Source organism: Charadrius vociferus, unplaced genomic scaffold, assembly GCF_000708025.1.
Source record: "Charadrius vociferus isolate BGI_N301 unplaced genomic scaffold, ASM70802v2 scaffold251, whole genome shotgun sequence".
Classification (NCBI taxonomy): Eukaryota; Metazoa; Chordata; class Aves; order Charadriiformes; family Charadriidae; genus Charadrius; species Charadrius vociferus.
Window position 1 is genome coordinate 2,147,868 of NW_009646963.1, and position 19,705 is coordinate 2,167,572.

The 19,705-nt window shown below is 40.0% G+C and overlaps 1 protein-coding gene across 1 annotated transcript in view; it reads left to right on the top strand.

The window, feature by feature from the left end:
* The first annotated feature begins 2,808 nt into the window (after positions 1-2,808).
* MKL1 (megakaryoblastic leukemia (translocation) 1) overlaps positions 2,809-19,705 on the top strand; it is a 45,939-nt gene continuing 29,042 nt past the window's right edge. Inside the window, exon 1 of the mRNA XM_009895255.1 lies at positions 2,809-2,935. Coding sequence (XP_009893557.1) covers positions 2,809-2,935 — 127 coding nt within the window. The remainder of the gene's footprint in view (positions 2,936-19,705) is intronic.

Consider the following 19,705-nt stretch of genomic DNA (forward strand, 5'->3'; position numbering starts at 1 on the left):
CCACAAGTGCTTGCTTGTGTGTTGAAGATACCCTCCAACCTGGGCCCCTTGGAGTTTGTCTTCTTACAGCATGTAGGGCTGAGTCCTTTTTGGAGTATTCTGGCCCATCTTTTTCCGTTTTGGATAATTGCTCCTTCTTTCAGAACACTAAATAGCTGTGTTGGACAGATTTGATGCTGTAGGACAAAATTTTAAGATATCTTGCTCAGCAAAGAACAGATTTATTTACCTCCCATTGAGCCAATCAGGTGTCTTTCTTTCCAAGCTGTTCACGTGGGAAGAAAGGTATATCTGTATACATGTCTGCAGCTCTGCAATAATACATTAGGAGGATCAAATGTTCATCAAGATGGAGTTGTCAATTATAACAACAGAGGATTGGTTATATCATCAGATTGCCAAAACTGCCAATATATTTAATGTATTTCAGCTGTTCAGTGCCTCTGTTTTTTCAGTTCTTAAAGTTTTCTTCATCAGAACTCAGGCAACATCTTAGGGCTGTTTTGGCAATACTTGGGTATTGGTGAGTCAGCTGGACAGAGCAACCAGCTCTCATTTCCCAGGCCTTGTACACTAGTGAGCTTCTAGCTCGGAGGCCCTGGTTGGCAAAGTAATAGCAGTCTTTGACCTCTGTAGCTGAATCTTGTCATTTCAACCATCCAGACAGTGTATTGCTCGCCAGAAGAAGTAGGACTCAGTCTGGCACCGGATAGTTGTTCTTTAGTTATTACAGTAATTATGGGACCCGTCTGCACAGAGTGTCAGGCCTGATTCAATGTGCAGTTGTGTGTTGCTGCTGAAAGGAGAGGTCTGGACAGTGTGTTTCTTTCTCCCCTCCTTCGTCCTGGCTTTAGCACTCTTGTGGTCTGCCAGGTCAGCTTCCCGAGGCAGCTCTTTGCAGCGTCACAACTGCTTATGCTCACGCAAAAGCAGACTCATCTATTTATGCAGTAATTTGACCTTATTGGCCAAAGTTCATTGTGAAACTGAACCCTTTACCTGACTTTTACAAATCCTAAATTTAAGAGGAGAGTTTGTGTTCTGTATACATTGGTAATTTAGGAATAATGTGATTACAGAGCTTTATGTTATCATCAGAGGTATTTTTGTTACCCACAGGAACTTTAGAGTTTGGATTCTTTTCTGAGTGAAGGTTGAACATTTCAAAATAAGGAGAGTACTGTTCAAGGTGCTCAGAAATGGCACTGATGCCATCTAGCATCACTATTTAGTAAACATGTGAAATTGTGTATATTAGTTTTTAGTTTGTTACTTAAAAATATGTTAGATTGTTTTGTTCCTCTCATGCAGCTTATGGCAGAGCTAAAGTAATGCTTTTTAAATTTGGTTGAACACCACTTTTCTACAGATATTAACTTCATTATTAGAGACTTTTTCCCCTGTGGTTGTTATTCCTGCCTTGCTTTATCAAATGGTGTGGATACCTCTCAAACCAATTGGAGATGAGAAATTTTTGTTGGGGGGGGCAGAATATGCAATGGACACTGTTCCAATAGTGTTTAGAGTATTCACCGTCTCATTTTTGTAATGTCCATTTGCTGCCTTTGCTTCAGGCTTGTAGGATGACACCAATTACTATCTTTTCTTTTTTTTTTTTTTCCTGGAAAAATAGAAAGAATACTTTTTTTCAGGTATGTGTATTTATTGGGCAACTCTTTTTTTTTTTTTTTTTTTTTTTTTCTCTTTTTTAGACTTCATTGCACCTTTTATGATGCATGCTTAGCTTAAGTTTGTTGAATACAAACCAACAAAGCCATGAGCTGTACTGGTAAGAGTACCTCCTGGATGGATGGAGCGTGCTTTTCCCTGGCCACTTCCAATTCCAGTACCATACTGGGTAGTATGTATAACCAAAGTTAGTCAACCATATGGCATCTATTCATGACACACATTAAATAAGCTCCAGGTGAGATGACTGCTTCCATACATGCACAGATTCTGAAGTTTTAGTGCTTGCAGTAGAGGGTTATTGATTTGAGGCTGCTGATTATCTTCAGGTAGGTGTTTCTACTAGGTTGGGAGAAAGGATTTAAAGGAAGAGACGAGAATGTGTGCTTGTACAGAAGTAGCCTGCTGTTACTGATAAGCGGTCTCAGAGCAAATGCATGTAAGAACTCTGTTTCCTGAATTATCAGTTTAACTTTCCCACAACTAAAATTCCATTTCTAATAGTTTAAACAGGAGGGGACAAAAGGCAGCGTGGCTTCTGCACTCAGAGTGTTGGTGTTCTAGCTGTGTGCAGAGCTTGCTTACAGTCAGGAGGTGCAGGGGGAGAGAGGGTAGTGCTCAATCACATGATATTGCCTGTCTGGCAGGTGTCTGTAGTGTGAGTAGAGAAACCAACTGTTCACTATTTTGGGTGAATGAGGTTGGCTGTTACTGCAAGTGGCCCCACGGAGAAGTCCACGCATCTGTTGATAAGCACTGCTCTGCCTACTGGGATCCTGAATGCTTATAGCTGCTTGCTGAAACACTGAAGTTTCTGTCTGAGCTTTGAGATAGTGGGAAGAAAAGTTTTGCCAAGAGCCTTGCTGATTTTAATCTTTAGATGTTGGCTGTCAGGATTTGTCTGTGCCTTGAGTACGTCTCTGTTCCTATGCAAGCACAGCCTTGGAATCTAGCAGTAAACTAATTTTTTTTCCACTGTCCCGCTTTGGTGCAGTGACCGAAACCTGGTGGAGAGGGATTGCGGTTGGGTCTCTTGTGAGGATTAAGCACCCCTTCCACTAGCCTGGGACACCTCCTCTGTTACAGAATCTGCCTTCAGGTCCAGGGATTTCCTCTAATATGTTGGATAAAGCCAAGACACTCCAGCCTGCCTATGTCGGGATTGTGCCGCTTGCAGAGACTGTGTCAAAGCAAGGGAAGAGCTGTTCAAGCACATACCAGGATTCATACTACAGCTTACGAGAAGGTTAGCAGGCTCTGCTTTCTTTGTTGTAGGCACTGTATAATTGGTTTGTGGGTTGGGTTTTTTTTTCCTTCCTTTCTTTTTTTTTTTTTTTTTCTCTTGCATATTGAATCTGCCTGCTTTTTCTTTTCTGGGCAGTAGTCCAGATTTTGGGTTTCCCACTGACTCTTGTGACCTGTTGTCCCTGAGGGCGCTCATAAGCATGTCACAGGACAAGGTTGGAGCTCTGTATGTAGTGACTTGCAGCACTTGGACCTTGAGACAATTTCACTTGCATTTGGAAGTTTTAATTTCAGAGTTTAAATTTCTTTCTCTATCTCTATAGGGCTCTTGTGAGCAATGTTTTAAGGCTGTTTTATTAAAGGTGTAAAGGCTTGTTCTGGAGTGGCAACTCTGCTTTGAAGGAGATAGAGTATCACGTTTTAAGTTTCGGTATGTTGCTGTTTGAAGAGTGTGGAAGGAGTGGGGTCTGTGTATCTAAATGTGATTCTATTTTAGATAATGGTATTCTCCTGCAAATATATCTGATTTTTTAGGGGGGTTTGACAATTCTGAAAGGTTATGTAGACAGGTGGAGGTCAAATTTCAGGGAGTGATATCTGCGAGGAAACAAGAAGATCTGCAGGGATTGAGAAAAGTTTGAGAAGATGAAAGGAGACAGTGATCCATTCATAGTGTGTAACATAATAAATAGCAACAAACAGGAACCAGGAAAAGATTACAGGGAAGAATGGCAGAACATAACAAAATGCCAATGGTAAACATACCAAGATTTATGTTTTATCAGAAATACTGGATCCATCTGGCTGCAGGTGAAATTGTAATAGGAACTTGCAGGAGTGAACAAAGATCTTGAACACAGTGGCCTCAGAAATAAGGCGATGACTGATTTTCAGAGCGAGTAATGTGATCTGAGAGGAGCAGAAAATTATTTTCCGTGACATTTTGGACACAAAAGTAAAGGAAAGGGTGGTAGGAGTTGAGGACAAAAAGCCAGATAGAATAAGGCCATGTTTGTTGTGGAAAGATGGCCAGTGCGTGGAAGACAATTTTAGCAGTTGCATTTAGAGGCTTTTTCTCTCATATGCAACTCCAGGCCTGCTGAGTCTGCCAAACAAAACTGTTAAGTTTCTATCCCCTACTGTCACTCCCCTTACCAAGCCTCTTTAACAGATATCAAGAGTTATCTTGTTATTAGGTTTTAAAAATATTACTATTTTTGTTGCTTGTTTTCATTGGAATACTCTTTGTCGAACAAATACAGAGAAGGAAAAGAAAACTGAAGTCACAGTCCTCAAATTCAAGTTTGGGAGTCATAAATCCATTAGTATAGGCAGTATTCCAAGAATACTTTGTCTGCTCTGAAGGCAAAGAACTACAGCACATCAATCTTCAGAGCAAAAAACCAAACCAAAATAAAAAAAGCCAGAACTTGCAGCTGTCTGGTATTTGCAAGGCGTTGATTTTTACAGAAGGTGAGCACTCTGCATTTGGATGTGCCAGGATAGATCTTTCATCCAGTCACTAAATATCACAAGCTCTACAGTAGGAAACACGTTGAATGAAGAAAATGCAGTTCTGTAGTACTTTAATCAATATAAAAATGTTTGCTGCTCTCTCAAGTTGAAGTGAATTAAGGTCATTGAATTCTTGTATAATTCTGATTATCGAAAAAGCTCTGTTGACTCTGCAAAATCTAGCAATATCATCAGCCTACCCCATGTCTAATTCACGATACTCAAATATCATATGTGATGAGGAAAGCTACTTTGTACCAGCTACCAAACAGGAAGGATAGGGAAGAGAAATAGATGCTTCCAGCTGCTTTTGTGTCAGAAGAGAAAGGAGTAACTCTTTAGCTTTGTTGCTGCTCCATTCAAGTCTCCTGCAGTGTTGGGATGCCTGTTGTATTTATGCTGTAGCCTGCACTGTATTTTACAGAGCCAAATTGTACAGGCAGTGGAGAAGCAGATGCACTTACATGTAAACCCTTATTGAAGCTCTGGAAGTCCAGAATTAGCATTGAGCTGAAAGTATAACGACTCTTGTACCTCAGTTTTGGTCCCCCTAAAAATGGGACGGCTTAGTTTTGTTATTACCCAGGACAGAAAATTCATGCACTTTTCTTCCTCAGTCTTTACCACACACAGATGAATGGATGCCACTCTGCTTTGTCCTCTTTATAAAGCCAGGCAAATAAGAGGTGTGTGTATTATAGTAACAATGCTTATACCTATTCTCTTAATGAATCTCATGAGAAGCGGCTATCTGAAATAGAATTCATCTTGTTTCCTTGCCTCTGGAAAAAAGACGGTCTCCTAAATCTGATTTATTTATTTTTTTGAATTAGGTCTTGACATTGAAGTTTGGGAACTGCTGATCGTTTCTACCCAGAAATGTATTTGACATGGGGAAGTAAAAGAACATACGCTTCTATTTTTCAGAGTATGTGTTGGGGCAGTTATTTGTAAAATTCCTAGAATTTGGGAATCCATAAACATGTTTTCTGTTCAAGAATGCCTTGGAATGATTTAGTTTTCAAATACCAGAGCCCAGTTTGCAGTTCCTGGGCTAGTTAACGCAACAGTATGGTAGCCCCTCATGAAAGATATGAAGAGGGAATTGCAAGTTTTCTAATTTCAGAAAGCTACTCAAAAACCGATTAGCATTCATGTGAGTCTGGCTTAGAATTAAGTACTTCCAAAAGTAAATCACAACTTTTCCACTTCTGTGCAATGTCTTTCATTCGTTGCTCTTAAACTAAATACTTATTTCGGCAAGTTCTCCCTTCAAAAATGTTCAATGTGACTTGGGTGCTGACAGTGAAACTCACCTGTCTTTTTCCAAGATTTGTGTGTCGGGGCCCAGACACATGAACAAGTTTCTGCATGCCATCTGATCTGCGGTAACTGTGTGAGCATTCTTGGTCCACAGCAAATGTGAGGTAATTTGAGTTAGCTTAGCCTTCGATTAAACTATTAATATCTGTTTAGTACTTTGAAGAGATCAGGAGTCATGCAAGTACTTGTTAACATATGGCTTTCTTCAGGAGTGATCGACCTTATTGTCATAACACCTCCGGGCACTTGAAGGTAAAGCTGGTCAGTGGCTGTACCTCATTCCAGTAGAGGGCAGAAGAACCTGCACAGACTTGAAAGCTATCAACACCAAGGAGATCCCCAGCAAGAGGGCAGCTGATGCATCTGAGGCATCTCACAGGAATACAGGGTGACATTTTTCTGTAAAGGTTGATCTCCATTTTCCTAGTTCGGAGTGGACCTGAAGATGCTGTGGGAGATGTGAAAGCAATGCCTCGTGCAAACGCATGGATAAGGAACATCAGAAACCAGTCACATAATGCAACAGACACATCTCTGAATTATGGCCAGATACATCCCACAATTCAGAATTATTTATGCAAATAGTGCTCTGGCACAGAAGAAACTTAAAAAATGTGTTGAATGTATGGGGAGATAACCTCTTGTCATTTCTTACAGCAAATCCAGGGGCACATCAAAAGTATGTAGTTAGACTCCCTGTAGTCTTGTGCTGCAACCACTCTTTGCAAATGGGTAGCACAGTGACTGTGATTATGCTTAAAAGGCGAGAGGTGCAGTGAAGGTAACATAATGGTGTATAAATGTGAGGTGGCTCAAAGCTGGCAGTAAGATGACAATTTAAATTTATTTTTGCTTAATTCCCAGTGTGCCTCATTTGACTGTGAAGACTTAGAGGTGTTTCAGGGTATTTGTTAAGTTTATAACGCGAGTGGGAAGCTTAGGGAAAGGGTTAACACTGAATGACCAGGGTTTTTATAAGTCAGTCGTTATCAGTGGAAGCAGAGCCAGCATTATCCCTGGAGTTGAATTCACATATTTTTTCAGTCCTGCTGCCCTAATGTGTTTTCGGTTTTTTTGGATATGACATGTTTTCCCCTCTTGGAGTTTACTGAACTATTCCTGTCAGTGTAATGATCCCCAGCTGTTGCTTTAGCCTTAGCTATTTTCATGCTGGGAATGGGAGGAGGAGGAGGAGAGGAACAGAGGCTAGCTTGTTTACCACACAGTGATCTACTTCATTTGTCAAAAAATGGCTACTATAATACTTTCTTTAGCACAAAGTACTAAAAGGAAAAAGTTGTAGACTCGGACCTGCAAGAGCAAGGAAATGTAAGGACTCAACGCATGCAGAAAACAAAAAGAATAGAAACTGGGTGTGGTGCAATGAGTGCAGCTGTCAGTAGCATTTATGCAGACAATGCTTTGAACTAGTCATGGTACCAAGTAAATTTGCACTAAGTACTTTCCTGCCCTATCAACTTAATTTTCTTCACAGTTAAACTGAGCTTTATGTTCAATGGCAGTGATGCTGGGGTATTGATAATCCCAGCAACTGGGAAACGCATTAATAAAGCTTGAAAAAATTTGCGTGGCTTTCAAATTATTCATTATTTGATAATTATTTGTTGCTTATTTTCTGTAGAAAATATCTGTATATATACTTTTAAACAGCAAATGACTGATGCTTAGACTTCCTGGGAGGTATTGAAAAGCAGATGCTTTTTTGAAAACAGAACCATGATACTTAAGCCCAGATTGCTCCTTTGCATCCAGAAACAACTTCTGCTGTTAATATGCCTGTTAAAAGCCCTTGCCAGACAGATGTCACCGTGACTCTCCTGTGACAGTCCTGGTTTCTGCTTGTGTTTTTGGATCCACGTCAGGCTGCCTGAGTAAATCTTATCTCAGTACTTTTATCTATAAGATCTGTCACTAGTCACCTCAGATTTTTCAGCGTTCTGTCACACCTGCAAGTGCGATCAACAACTTAACAAATATCTATACCAAAATTAAGTGCCTGCTTAGGTCTTTCCTTTCGTGCCTCAACTCCCATCTATCCAGTCTTTTCTGAGCATTGAATTACTGATCTTGTCACCTGCTGCATCAATAAATTTCCATCCAAAATGTTAAAGCAGCACATTTCTTGGCAAGAACCTCTGCAGCCTATGGTAGAAAATGGGATATGGCTCCTGACATAGCTTAGGTTTATCAAACAAAAATGTGCAGTGAGCCTATGGGACAAATTGTGTTCCTTTTTCTTGCAGGAGGCCTGTAAGTGGATGCATAATCTGCTGAATGGCGTTAACATGAAGCAGAACTCATGGTTTTCTTTCTTTTCCTTGGGCTAGTGGAAATAGATACAATGTGTTTCCCTGGTGGTATGTAAAATTTACTAACCTGTTATCTCTCCAAGCTAACAGCAGACCTGCAGTAGCTGAAGTACATTGCAATATGGTGATTACTAATGAGAACTACAAAATGTTTTTTTGCTTATCAGTGTATTCAGGATTTTTCCTGGTGTTCAATGAGATAGGTAGAAGAACTATGCAGGTGACCTACTGGCAAAGGTTATTGTGTATATAATATAGTAAGCATTCTTCCAAGTAAACAAAGATTTGAACTTTTTCGTCTGCAGTTCTGCCATCTAAAGTTAGACTAAGCCTGATGAAGCTAACAAGAAATGCATAAGAAGCTCATTAATAAGGTAGAGGGTATATTGCTTTGGGACATGGATTCTTTACAGAATCAACAGTGAAAATTGGTGAAATCCAAGCTTTCTAGACAATCTCGTTTTAATACAATCTTTCAGAAGTAAGCAGCTGTAAAGAAAATCTTTGTAAAAAAAGATAGATGTTTGAAAGTTTTCAACAGAAGTGTCCATAATGAAGTTTTCTCCATGGTAGGGACAGGAATAATCTGGTGCAGCCAGGCTTATAAAAACCTCATTTTGTGGTCTCCATCTCCAAAGGCAACTCATGGAGCTGAAGCACAGACTGGAGTCTGAGGTCCTGTCACCATTCTGAGGGTATTTCCTGTAGCGTCTCTGCTGCACCCTACCAGCTGACACATTTAACATCTTTTTGGTGACCTTCCTCACTGAAACACTTGTCAGGGCACAATCATTGTGCCACCCAGCTGGATTGTTTGGGGGAACTGAGTGATGTCCTTTGGCCAACAGAAGGAAGAGCTCCACTTTTGACTTTCTCTGTGTGGACTTTCCCCAGCTTCATGGTGTGACTTGTTTCTCTAGTATTAAATGCATGGGGACTGTAACTGTTTTTTGTAGGAACTGAATGTAGCAGTAACTCTGTTCTTTGGTTACTCACTTCTGCAAATTTCACAGCAGTGCTGGAGGCCAGGATGTACAAGCTCCCTTTGTGTAATTTGATCGGTATTACAAGCAGCATGTAACCTGCTGCTGCAAACAGTTGTGGGTTTTCTTTCTTATTTTGGAGAATGCTCTTTGTGATGCTCTTTTTCTTCACTTTCACTTTACCAAGGTTTCATGCCTCTTTCTTTATTATACTAAAGTGCGAAAGTCCATCTAAGCCTGCTTGCAGCTCGTACCCTTATCCATGCTCCAATGTCAAATTCCCCCTTTTCAGGAGTGGAAGATGACATTTTAGAAGTTGATGCTAAACTAGTAGTACCTTTGTGCTTCACTGAGAGACTGTTTTACTGCTGCTAATAATAGCTGTCAAACTGACTGCAGGCAGTTTAGAATGAGGATTGTGTCTTCAGGACTGACGTGACCGTGAATCTAACTACAGCGGTTACAAACACTGTCACCACAGAGCTATCTCCCCTGCTTCTTTGCTGGAGGGAGCAACAGAAAGGAAATGTGTCTGTCCTTCACTTGCTTGTGTTCAGTTTATTAGCGAAAGCCCACCTCTATGAGCAGTTGGAGAGAATCTTCCACTGTGTGTAATGAGTGTGGGAGTACCTGCTGCTGCTGGCAGTCTCCTCTGTGCCCTTCAGTAGAGGACTGAGCCAGCAGTAACATTTTAAACATCTGCAGAATTTGTCCACCAGTCTGAAGTCAGTGGTCATGCAGGCCATTCTGGACTGCTGGGTTTTTTTAGTTTGCAGATTGACCTGTTACACAGAATTATATTCTTCAGATATTTTTAGCTGTGATAGCACTTCAGAACCACATTAAACCTCATAGCCAGATTTAGTTTTGATGCTGTGGATCTTCCCTCATAGAAAAAAAGAAGAAAGTTGGTCCTGGAGATCTGCAGTCCAGAGTTTTGAAAGAAAGTAAATATCCAAAGAGAAAGGAAGTAAAAAGTCGTAGATAGATGTTGCATGATCACAGTTTAACGAGTTTGAGGGAATTTGATGTGCTTTTTATGTGTAATACAAATTCTGGGTATCAGCTGCTGTGAAGGAACTGATTTCTGATGTAGAGGGACATGATGGCTATAGCTGAATCTTGCAACTTTTTACAAGTAGAAACAGAATTATAATAGAATTTGTACTTAAACTGTAAAGAAGGTGTCAGACTGTTGCAGTACAAAGGCCAGGATCTTTATTTGAACCTCCGATGCCACGATTGTGGCATGTGTTCTTTGCAGTCTTTGAGGAAACAGCAAAGATGTTTCTCACTACCATGGATTAAAGAAATATGGTAATTCCTTGTAGCATCCACCTGAAATTCTTGCTAAGAGACTTGGACAAAAGCTGGTGGCAGGAATGGTAAACAGATAGGGAATGCTCTGAGTCTTTATTTTGCATATAATATGCATGTTGGGCAAACCCACTTTTGTTCCATGTTCCATGAAATAACTGTCAGCACAATCAACCAACTGAAGCTGAGAGATGCTCAAGCTAGCTAATTTAAAATTATAATGACCGGCTTTCCAAGTTCCCTATATAAGCGGTTAATTACTTTTTCTAAATAACTGGTGGTTTTGTATTTAAATTTGCATACTTCAAAGTCCTTTTTTTCTACCACTTGTGGAAAAACACATTTGCTCTCATTTGCATTTAGTTGCAGTAAACTGAACATCTTTAGGTGGTTAAGAATCTGAAATGGTCTTGGAGATACAGAATTATTCCATCTTTAAGTGGAAAACCCAAAAACACAGCTCATATGTCAAGGTGGTGCAGCTGTTGCCACAGAAGTTCTGTGGTATCTTGACCATTAGATTTCTGTGAAGGGAGCTTTTACCTTCTATCTGTAGAGGGTGCCCCGTGGCAGAGGGAAGGCTGAATCATTGGGTTAACACCACAGTCTCTGAGAAATGTTTGAGGAAGTTTTTGACGTGATCTGAGAGGCTGTTAGTACACTGGAGTGCTGTGCTGCAGCAGAAATTGCAATATGGGAGATGATCTATGAAGGAAAAATGAGAGACCGTGTCTCTCATTGCTGAAATAGGCATGGAAGGATTTCCTCATCACTTTTAGTATTATAAACACGTCTAATCAATCATGTGTTTTATGAATGTGTCTTGGCACTGTCTCAAGACTTGATTTTTTTTCTGCACCCAAAAACCTGTCATCCCTTGAACCCAGAGTTTTAAATAAAATAAAAAATCAGATTCTGATGTATCTCCAAACATGTTTTTTCTTGTTTCTTCTGTATAATTTTTCAGAAAAAATATGAACAACTCTCATGTCTCATCTTTAAGGAAAAAAATAAAGGTTGGAGCTCTTTCTTCTTATAGGTGGAAATACCTCTATCTGTAAAAGAAAAAAAATAAAAAGGGTTCAAACTTGGTTTTTCCCCTTGAGTAGCTTGCATTTTGTACTGACACATTAGTAGTCAGCTGTACATCTGATTGTCAGGATATATCTACCCATTCCTCCTTTTTCCTTCATTTGTCCCCATCTGCCATGTCATATTAAATTATCTGGGAGAATTTCTTTCTAGGGTCTTCTTTGCAAGGTGGTTAAGGGCAATGTTAGTTCCTCCTTGTTCATGGAAACATATAAATCAGTATAGACTGTGACTCAAGTTTACACAGGGAGTTGGGAAATTCTCTCTGTTTTTTCCCCCCTCAAGGCTTCTCTTCCAGCTATAGATAGTAACAATGGATATATAGATGGCATCAACAAGCACTGATTACAGATAATATTTACTGTCTTATGATACTGGTGTGTCAATTTTAGGTAGACCTTTCCACCTAGGTATTTTGTTACATGTCATCTTGTTGAATCATGCATGGTAGCCAGATTCCATAGATATGGATATGTGCCTAGTTATTCACACCCTTAGTTTTCACCTAACCAGTATTACTGGGATGAAATGATTTTATAAGAATCTGTACCCTGCACAGAAAGCAAACCAACTTTTCCTGTTGACAAGCTTGTTGCACATCTTTACATGTTACATATCTTACTAAATATACCAGTTCCTGTGTATTTCAGGTTTATTTCTTAAAGGCCTATTCTATTTTAACAGTTTCAGTGAGTGCTGAAACGGACTATTAGGAGTACCAAGATTTTATGATAAGAGTGGGCTTCTATGTGTTCAATAGAAAGACTTATGTACTAACGGTAATACATTTATCTGATTTTAAAATTTTAGTATTAAAGAAGACAAAGCTGGCATTGCATTAAAAAGTAGCAATGGTTAAAATGGCATTAAACCCCCCAATGTTTAATGGAAATAGCAGGAGTTAAATAATGAAGGAAGAATGTAAAGGGAAATGCTGGAAAATGCACAGCAACTGCTAGTCTTTATTTTAAATAAACATAAAAAGAACCCTGCAAAATTCAGCATAACTTTTGTAGTAATAATCAAGTTTGCATGTATTTAGAGTCATATACATGAGTAGCACCCACGAAATAAACATGTTCAATTGTGTGCAGTATTGAGGACTGAGATTCTAAACTTCTGAGACTATGAACTTGTTCATCCTTTTCTATCTACACATTTTACCACCCCAGAACACCAATGCTGACATGAGCCTTTGGAAACCACCAACAGGAGTAACTATTCTGTCCTGTCTGGGCATTAGATGATACTATGTTGTGATCCTTGGACCGTGCTCCTGCTTTTGTTTGTCTTGTAGTCTATGTCCAAGCAAAACCAAAATTGCTGTAAATTGTGGGTTTATCTTCTAAATATAGTTTTTAATTAACATTACTTTGATTTTCACATTGTATCAAAGATGTTACAAAGCCTCAAAAATGAACTGCTGAGGTAGCTGCTTGTTCTGCACTCACAGTGTAAACCAGCTACCTTGTGGCAATATGTGAGGAATGAAACAGATTCTTTTGCTTTTGATTGTGTATTTGCTTCTGATTCCATATTCTTTGGGGAGCAGTTTCTTCTGTAGGTTGAAATCTTTGATTCTGCTAAATTAACCATATCAAAGAAGCCGTATTTGTTTGTCTCCACTAAGAGAGCTATTTAATGCCTCATAACATTGGCTCATTAAAAGATCATACATGCAAGTATTTCATCATCCTTTGAAAACGTTTTTTTAAATTATTCCTATTTCATATTTCTCTTCCAACAGCGTCCTCCCAACAAAAAGGGACTATTGCCCTGTACCTGTTTTTCTGTTTCTAGTAGCCAAAAGTGGTCTTCTGGAACATGGTCATATAGAGAATGCATCTATTATGTCAGCAGGCATGTGTAAGCTGCATGTCCTGTCAATGATTTTATATGACCCAAGAACAGTGTGAGCTGTAGAAGCTTTGAAGAGTGTGTTTTATCAGGAAACAAGCTTTTCTTGTCCTGAGGGTGAGAGTCAGTTCATTTTCTCTCATCCTTCTCTTTTGGTGTTCTTAAATGACCAGTCACTCCTTTTTCTGTACTTTTCAGCTGCTTTTAAAAGCTTCTGGGCATTTGAGAGCCTGAAGGCTTTTGGAAGTGCTGGACAGAAAAAAACCCAACCCTGGTGTTATGTGACCCACATTACATCCTTGGATTATTACTAGCACATCTACTGTGAAATATTTTGGAAGTTGTTGCTTTGGAGGTGAAGGATCTGTTCTGTTTTTTAAGAATCTCTTGATAGAGGTTTTAAGTCTACATCAGGCAGAATTGTACTCCTGTTCTCACCTGCACAAACTTTCAGTGCTCTCAAAAGCTTACTAGGAGGGTAAGAAAGAAAAGGTGGTCATGAAAAAAATTTCAAGTCCTCTGTATTAGATCTGCCTTGGATGCAGCTGTGTGGCTTTCTTGGTTGAACCTCCTGTTTGGCTTTGTGCCTACTATTGGCTCTGTTTGACAAGCACAGCTGGGTAAGGAGTTTTATCAGTGTTCCCCAGAATTTTATCAGTGTTTCCCAAACTGATATGAGACACCTGTCCGTCTAAGCTTATTGTGGCAGAACATGCTGATTTCTGCAGTGCTGCTAAGAAATCCACTTTCATCATTGATATGACCCGCAATAGGGAACCACTCCTGATCCTGGTTTTGTTTCCTGTTCAGGATCTCCTTCACAGACCTCCTCCTTGGGTATAGGGAGAGTGATCCCAATCCTACTTCTCACAAAGAGAGGACCACAGCATGAATATAAATAAGTGGCTATTGCCTCTAGTGTGAAAGGTTATTGTAACAGTTGAAGAGACCAAAACAAATTCTCTTTCTATTCTTTACCCTCCCAAACTCCATTTTCTCTGTAGTATGGTTGCTAAGGAAGAGATGAGGAAACTGCCTGCATTTTAATAGCAGCCGTTTTTGCTGCAGTAGAGAAAAGAGGTAGTGGAATGTAAGATAGTCTCAAATGGTAAAGAAATAAACTTCTGCTTAACTGTCCTGTGCCCAGGCTTGCTCCAAGCTATTCTTTAAAATGCATTGAGATAGACTTGTATGGCTGCTATTCCCAATAACAGTGTATGCTTGCAAATTGTGAGGATCAACAGTGTACCTGCTGCTTCTCCTTCACCCCACAGAGCGATGTGAATTTTTGGCATCCCCTTCCCAGAGTAGCAAACTGTCATATAATCCCTGCAGTTTGGGTGTCATTTACAGTCTGCTTCACTTAAATGCTTCTCTGTTAACTGCATAGTCTGCCTAAATGCAAAGCCAGCGGGTATTCCCCATCAGCAGTTAGTGGATTAAAATGCTGTTAGGCTCAGAAAATTGCCTTTAAAAAAGGCCCGAAAAGTTGGCTTTTCTTTGTTGGTAACCCCCATTCTAGTACATTCTGTGTGACGGAGGGGGGGTGTGGTGGTGGTGTCAACAGTGCCAGAAAAAACTCAGCTCTGAAAAAAAAAAAAGTCATCCACCTCAGCAATTTGAGTTATTTTCAAAATTAATTTTGACCACTGTATACTCACTCATTGATCACAAACTTTCATAGCTGAATTTTTCTTATAGCTTCTTGCGGACACTACAGTAAATTTGATAATACTAATGACCCTTTGCTGCTTCTGTACAGAAATGTGTTGCAACTGGAGTTTAGCAGATGCTGCTCTTGCTGATGTATGAACCAAATCTAATCTGGCTTCCCCTCGAAGCGTGAAAGGGCTAATGCAAGTCAACATTTGTTTTGTAAGAAGGCACAGCTGAAAAATGCTCAGAGACCACTTATGGTGTGAGAGAAACGTTTTCTCACGACATCTCCAAGGGACTGAATTCAATCACAAATGTAGGATATAACCTTCACTGAAAACAATGACCGATATGCTGCTGATATGTTCCAAAGCTGAATTTGGCATTGGCTACTGGTCAAATCTGACTATTTAATCAGAAACTAGGAAAAAAAAGTTCTCTTCTCAATGTGATTAGAATGGCTGCTGCTGGCCAAGTGGTAAGTGGAAAGGTGGCTTCACCCTTCACAGCAGTAGTTACATGGCACTGTGGTATTTAAGTTAGAGGCCCCAGTGTTGCACAGACAGCTGTGATGATTTTGTTCAGAAAATATCCCATGTCGTCAAAGTTGTATTTTATGGTTGCACAAGTCGGTTGCATATTATAATTAAGTTGGTTGCATATAGACTGTTGGTTTAGTCTAACAGTGTTATACAGATTGTACTGAAAAATTTAAATGTATGTGTGGGCTGCAAATGGTGACCTAGTGCCATGTTTCCTTAGGCTGTGTTCTCTGACCCTCACAAAGTAAACCCAGTCAGATCTACTCAGTGCTAGGCCAGTGAAAATTCTCTTTAAAAAATCTTTATCACTACTGAAAGGTAGAGGAGTTGATGAATTAACTGGCAGGTTTCCATGCCAGCTTGTGCAGTATTAATGCTTTCTTGTGAGTTAAGTGGATGCTGTAGCACACGGCTTTCAAACGGGGTGTTCAGAGGTGCTGAGCGGCATAAAAATAAATGACCATGAACCCTTATAAGCATTAAAGTGCATAGTTTGCTTTTTACTGCTTTTACTTACTCTTGCACTTTCCTCAGCTTAGATAATGAAGTTAGCCTAATTTCACTTGTTCTTCGGTAGTTTCTCTTTCTAATTGCGTGGCTTATTGATTGGGTTGCAAGGATGAATTTTTCTATCAAGCAGACTGCTTTCACTGAATTTCCAAAATCGATAAATCACATCTGTGAGCATAGAGCCTATCTAGTTAATGTGCACTTTGTGTCTTCCACTCTCCCTTTTTGCACGGGTATCCTAGCCCGAATTCCAGGGAGTTCTGCCTCCCTCAGCCCCTCTATAGGGTTTCGTTTGGCTATAGCAGCTTTCCTCCCTTCCTGTTCTGTGCTACTGCTCGTGCTGTCTGTTGTAATCCACCATATGGCTGTGCTTAATCATTACCTTGCTTGGGTGACCTTGAGTATCACTTGGGATTTCTTGGAAGAAGAGGTTTTGTAGAAATGTGAACACAGAGTCCCTTTGGCAGTAAGTCTGTATTCAACACAAAAAGGCACAAGGGCCGCACCACAAGCTGCAGTTCAGAGCTGTGTGCTTCTCTTCACTAGTTCTCAAAACAACAGGAAATACAGAATATTTTTTTAATTTGTTGTCATAAATTTGTCCTGGTATGTGACATAGTCTCTAAGATAAGATATTTTTTTTTCGCTTGGATGCTGAGATGCAGAGGCTGCAGTCTAGTTTCTGTAGCAGTTCTAGTCATGCTGTTAAATGCAAAGTGTGGTTTAGAAATAGAAGAGCTTTCAGGTGTATATGTGTAAGGGCAGGCACGCTGTTGCAGATTTAGATGATGAGCTGCAAAAAACACTTCAGCTCATCATAAATATTTGTTCTTGCTACTGCTTGCTACTAATGCATCCCTTGTACCACGACTGGAGTTCAAGTGTCCTGAAAGCGTCCCTATGGGTGTAGCCTCTGTATATTAGGCATATACTGCTCTGAGCTGGTACCTGCCATGAGTAGGCAGGAGTAAGCTCTGGTCTTGGAATATGCCTGTGGGTTCCCTGTTAAGGCAACAAAAAGTAATCATGACTTGCTGTATTTCACTAACAGTGTAACTCCGTTGATAGTAGCTGTATTGCAATGTTACTTGTCTCTTAGTACACCTCCCTCCCCTCCTCCCCCCACTTTTTCTCTACCCCTCCTCTTAAACTGCTGGCAGCAGTCATCTATGCCAGCTCCCAGACTTCTCTGGAATGTTTTACTAATTTCTGGAACAGTTCATTAGAGATATAAAAACCTTGTTCAAACTTTGTATTTCAGAATTTTTCATATTTGTGAAATAAATAAATTGTGCCCATTTTTGGGTGGGAAAATCAGACAAGTGTACAAAACCCGCAAAATGTTGCATCGACTGTGATACGAGTTGAATGAGAGCGGTGGGTAGAAGGGTACAATTATGGAACTTATTTTCTAGCCAGCAGAGATATCTCTCCTTTTATATGACCGGATTTATTTCTAATTTGAAAATTAATTTAAAGATTAATTTAGAGGGATAAAGGAAACAGAAGATTGTTGGTTTGTGATTAAAAAACTTACACTCCAGTCTGTCTTTGAGTAACTTTGAATTTCTCTGGTCATTCTAGAACTTTGGCTGAGCTCCATGTACAACAGCCTTGGATTGGCTCTTGGGACATCTGTTAATCTATATATAGGATTCACACACTTGCACACGTAAACAGGTGATCTCCTAAATATATGAAATGGTGTTGGGAACTCCAAGTACTTATTTAAGCCAAAATGAATTCAGGAGTGAACTGAAGTAATCCTTTTTGCTCTCCTCCCTGCCACAAAAATAAGATGCATTGGGAAAAAAGTGCATTATGTGCTGATTATAACTTGTGCTTAATATGTATCTATACACATTTATAAATCCCAGGAATTACTTAGTGCCTATTAAAAGTATCCTGAAAATGACCTTTTTCCTATTTTGCAGTTTAGTCCTCTTGACAGTTGCTAGTTTCTTGCTGTGAAGGGACATAGTGTTTAAAAATAAAAGGTGCATATAATGGGTAGAGAGAAAGGGTAGTAGATGGTAACTGATATAGAAATAAGATATATTTAGAAAATTCATAAGGGAAGCTGAAGTCAGGAAGGGAATTTTAAGTCACTTGATAAAGTCTCTGGATGTCTGGCTGAGACTGATTTCTAATAAATCTGCGAACAGGAGGGAGACTTCAGAAGAGCGAAAAACCAGTAACATTTTGCATCACTACTGAAAAAGGGTGAGTGAGTAAAGAGTGGCTAATCTGGTATCAGTTCCAGGAAAAAACTATGGAAAATTTGATAAAGAATTTAGATGGTATAAGAATAGCTGTATAATCGTGCTATTCAGCTTTTCAATTTGTGAAAACAGGTCTGCTCAAATGAGATTTTGTTGTTTGGATACGTGAAATTTTGTTGCTACGGGTTTTGTCTGTGTGTAATAGACTTTTATAAGGTCTTTAACTTAGTAGTGTGGTATATTTTGGTTTTAAAAAGTATCTTTGAATTAAATGAAGTACTGCTTAAGTTGATTAGGAACTGACTAATCAAAGAAAGCGGAAAAGTGTTTCTAGTTGGGATCAGCGTGGGACGGTCTGGAAACAAATGCAAGATGGTACGGTGTGGACAGCACAGAGATTAGTGGAGGCATAAATAATGGCATTAAAAAAATGGTTTGGATCATTTAGGCAAACTGAGACAACTCAGCAAAATGTGCATAAACACAGGTGAGGGTACCGGGAGCAAAAACTGCCAGCCACACCTGTGTGGGGGAATTTTTCGCTTAAAATCCCTGATTCCAGGAGGTGAAAGGTAAATAGTAGGTGCAGTTGGAAATGGGAGGGAAAGTAGAGGGTACTAGCAAATAAATAGTAAAGTGGCAAAAAGGGCTAACATACATTGCTAGTTGTATAAGTGGGAAGACATGAGTAATAATGAGATTATCTGCACTTAAAGCTGGGGAGATGGACCTCATGCTATAGGTCTGTGCCTTGCCTGTATACATTTAGTAAGATGTGCTAAATTAGGGTATGGAAATGAGTCCCTGAAATGGCTCATTAGGGGAAATAATGCCACACAGTGAGAGATTTAATGTGCCATTACCTAATAGGGCTGAAATCACTTAGTGGCGTACTGCTGCTGGAAGGATGAAGTCTCACTCTCACCTTATGTTAGTGTTAGGAAATACCTGGCTATACAGTCGTCCTCATTGACTCGTTGAGACAGAAAACCATTCCCTGTTTTGGCTGGGCTGTGGTCTCTGTCGTGTCAGTGAGTCCAGCCACCAGTCAGGGGAACATGAGAGATGATGTGGGGAGTGAGAGGTTTGACTCTATCGCAGCAAGCTCTTAGATCAAGTGCTCGTGTAGATGTGTCATCACCTGATTCGGATTTTGATCACCTCAAAACGAATCCAGCAAATGAAGAGCTCTGTGAAGAGGCCAGCCGTGAGAGTGTATTAGCCCTCGCACTAGCACAAAAGTAGAAGTGCGATTGCATGCTGGGTGGGAGGAAGAGTCAGGGACTACCACTCCTCTCTGCAGTTTCATGGCCAAACGCAGGGCCTGTTCCTTCCCCTCTGCATTCCCTCCTCCTTGCACTGGCTCTTGGCTGATCCCACACAGAATTAGCACGGCGTTCTGTACAGCCTCCCTCCCTCTTTCC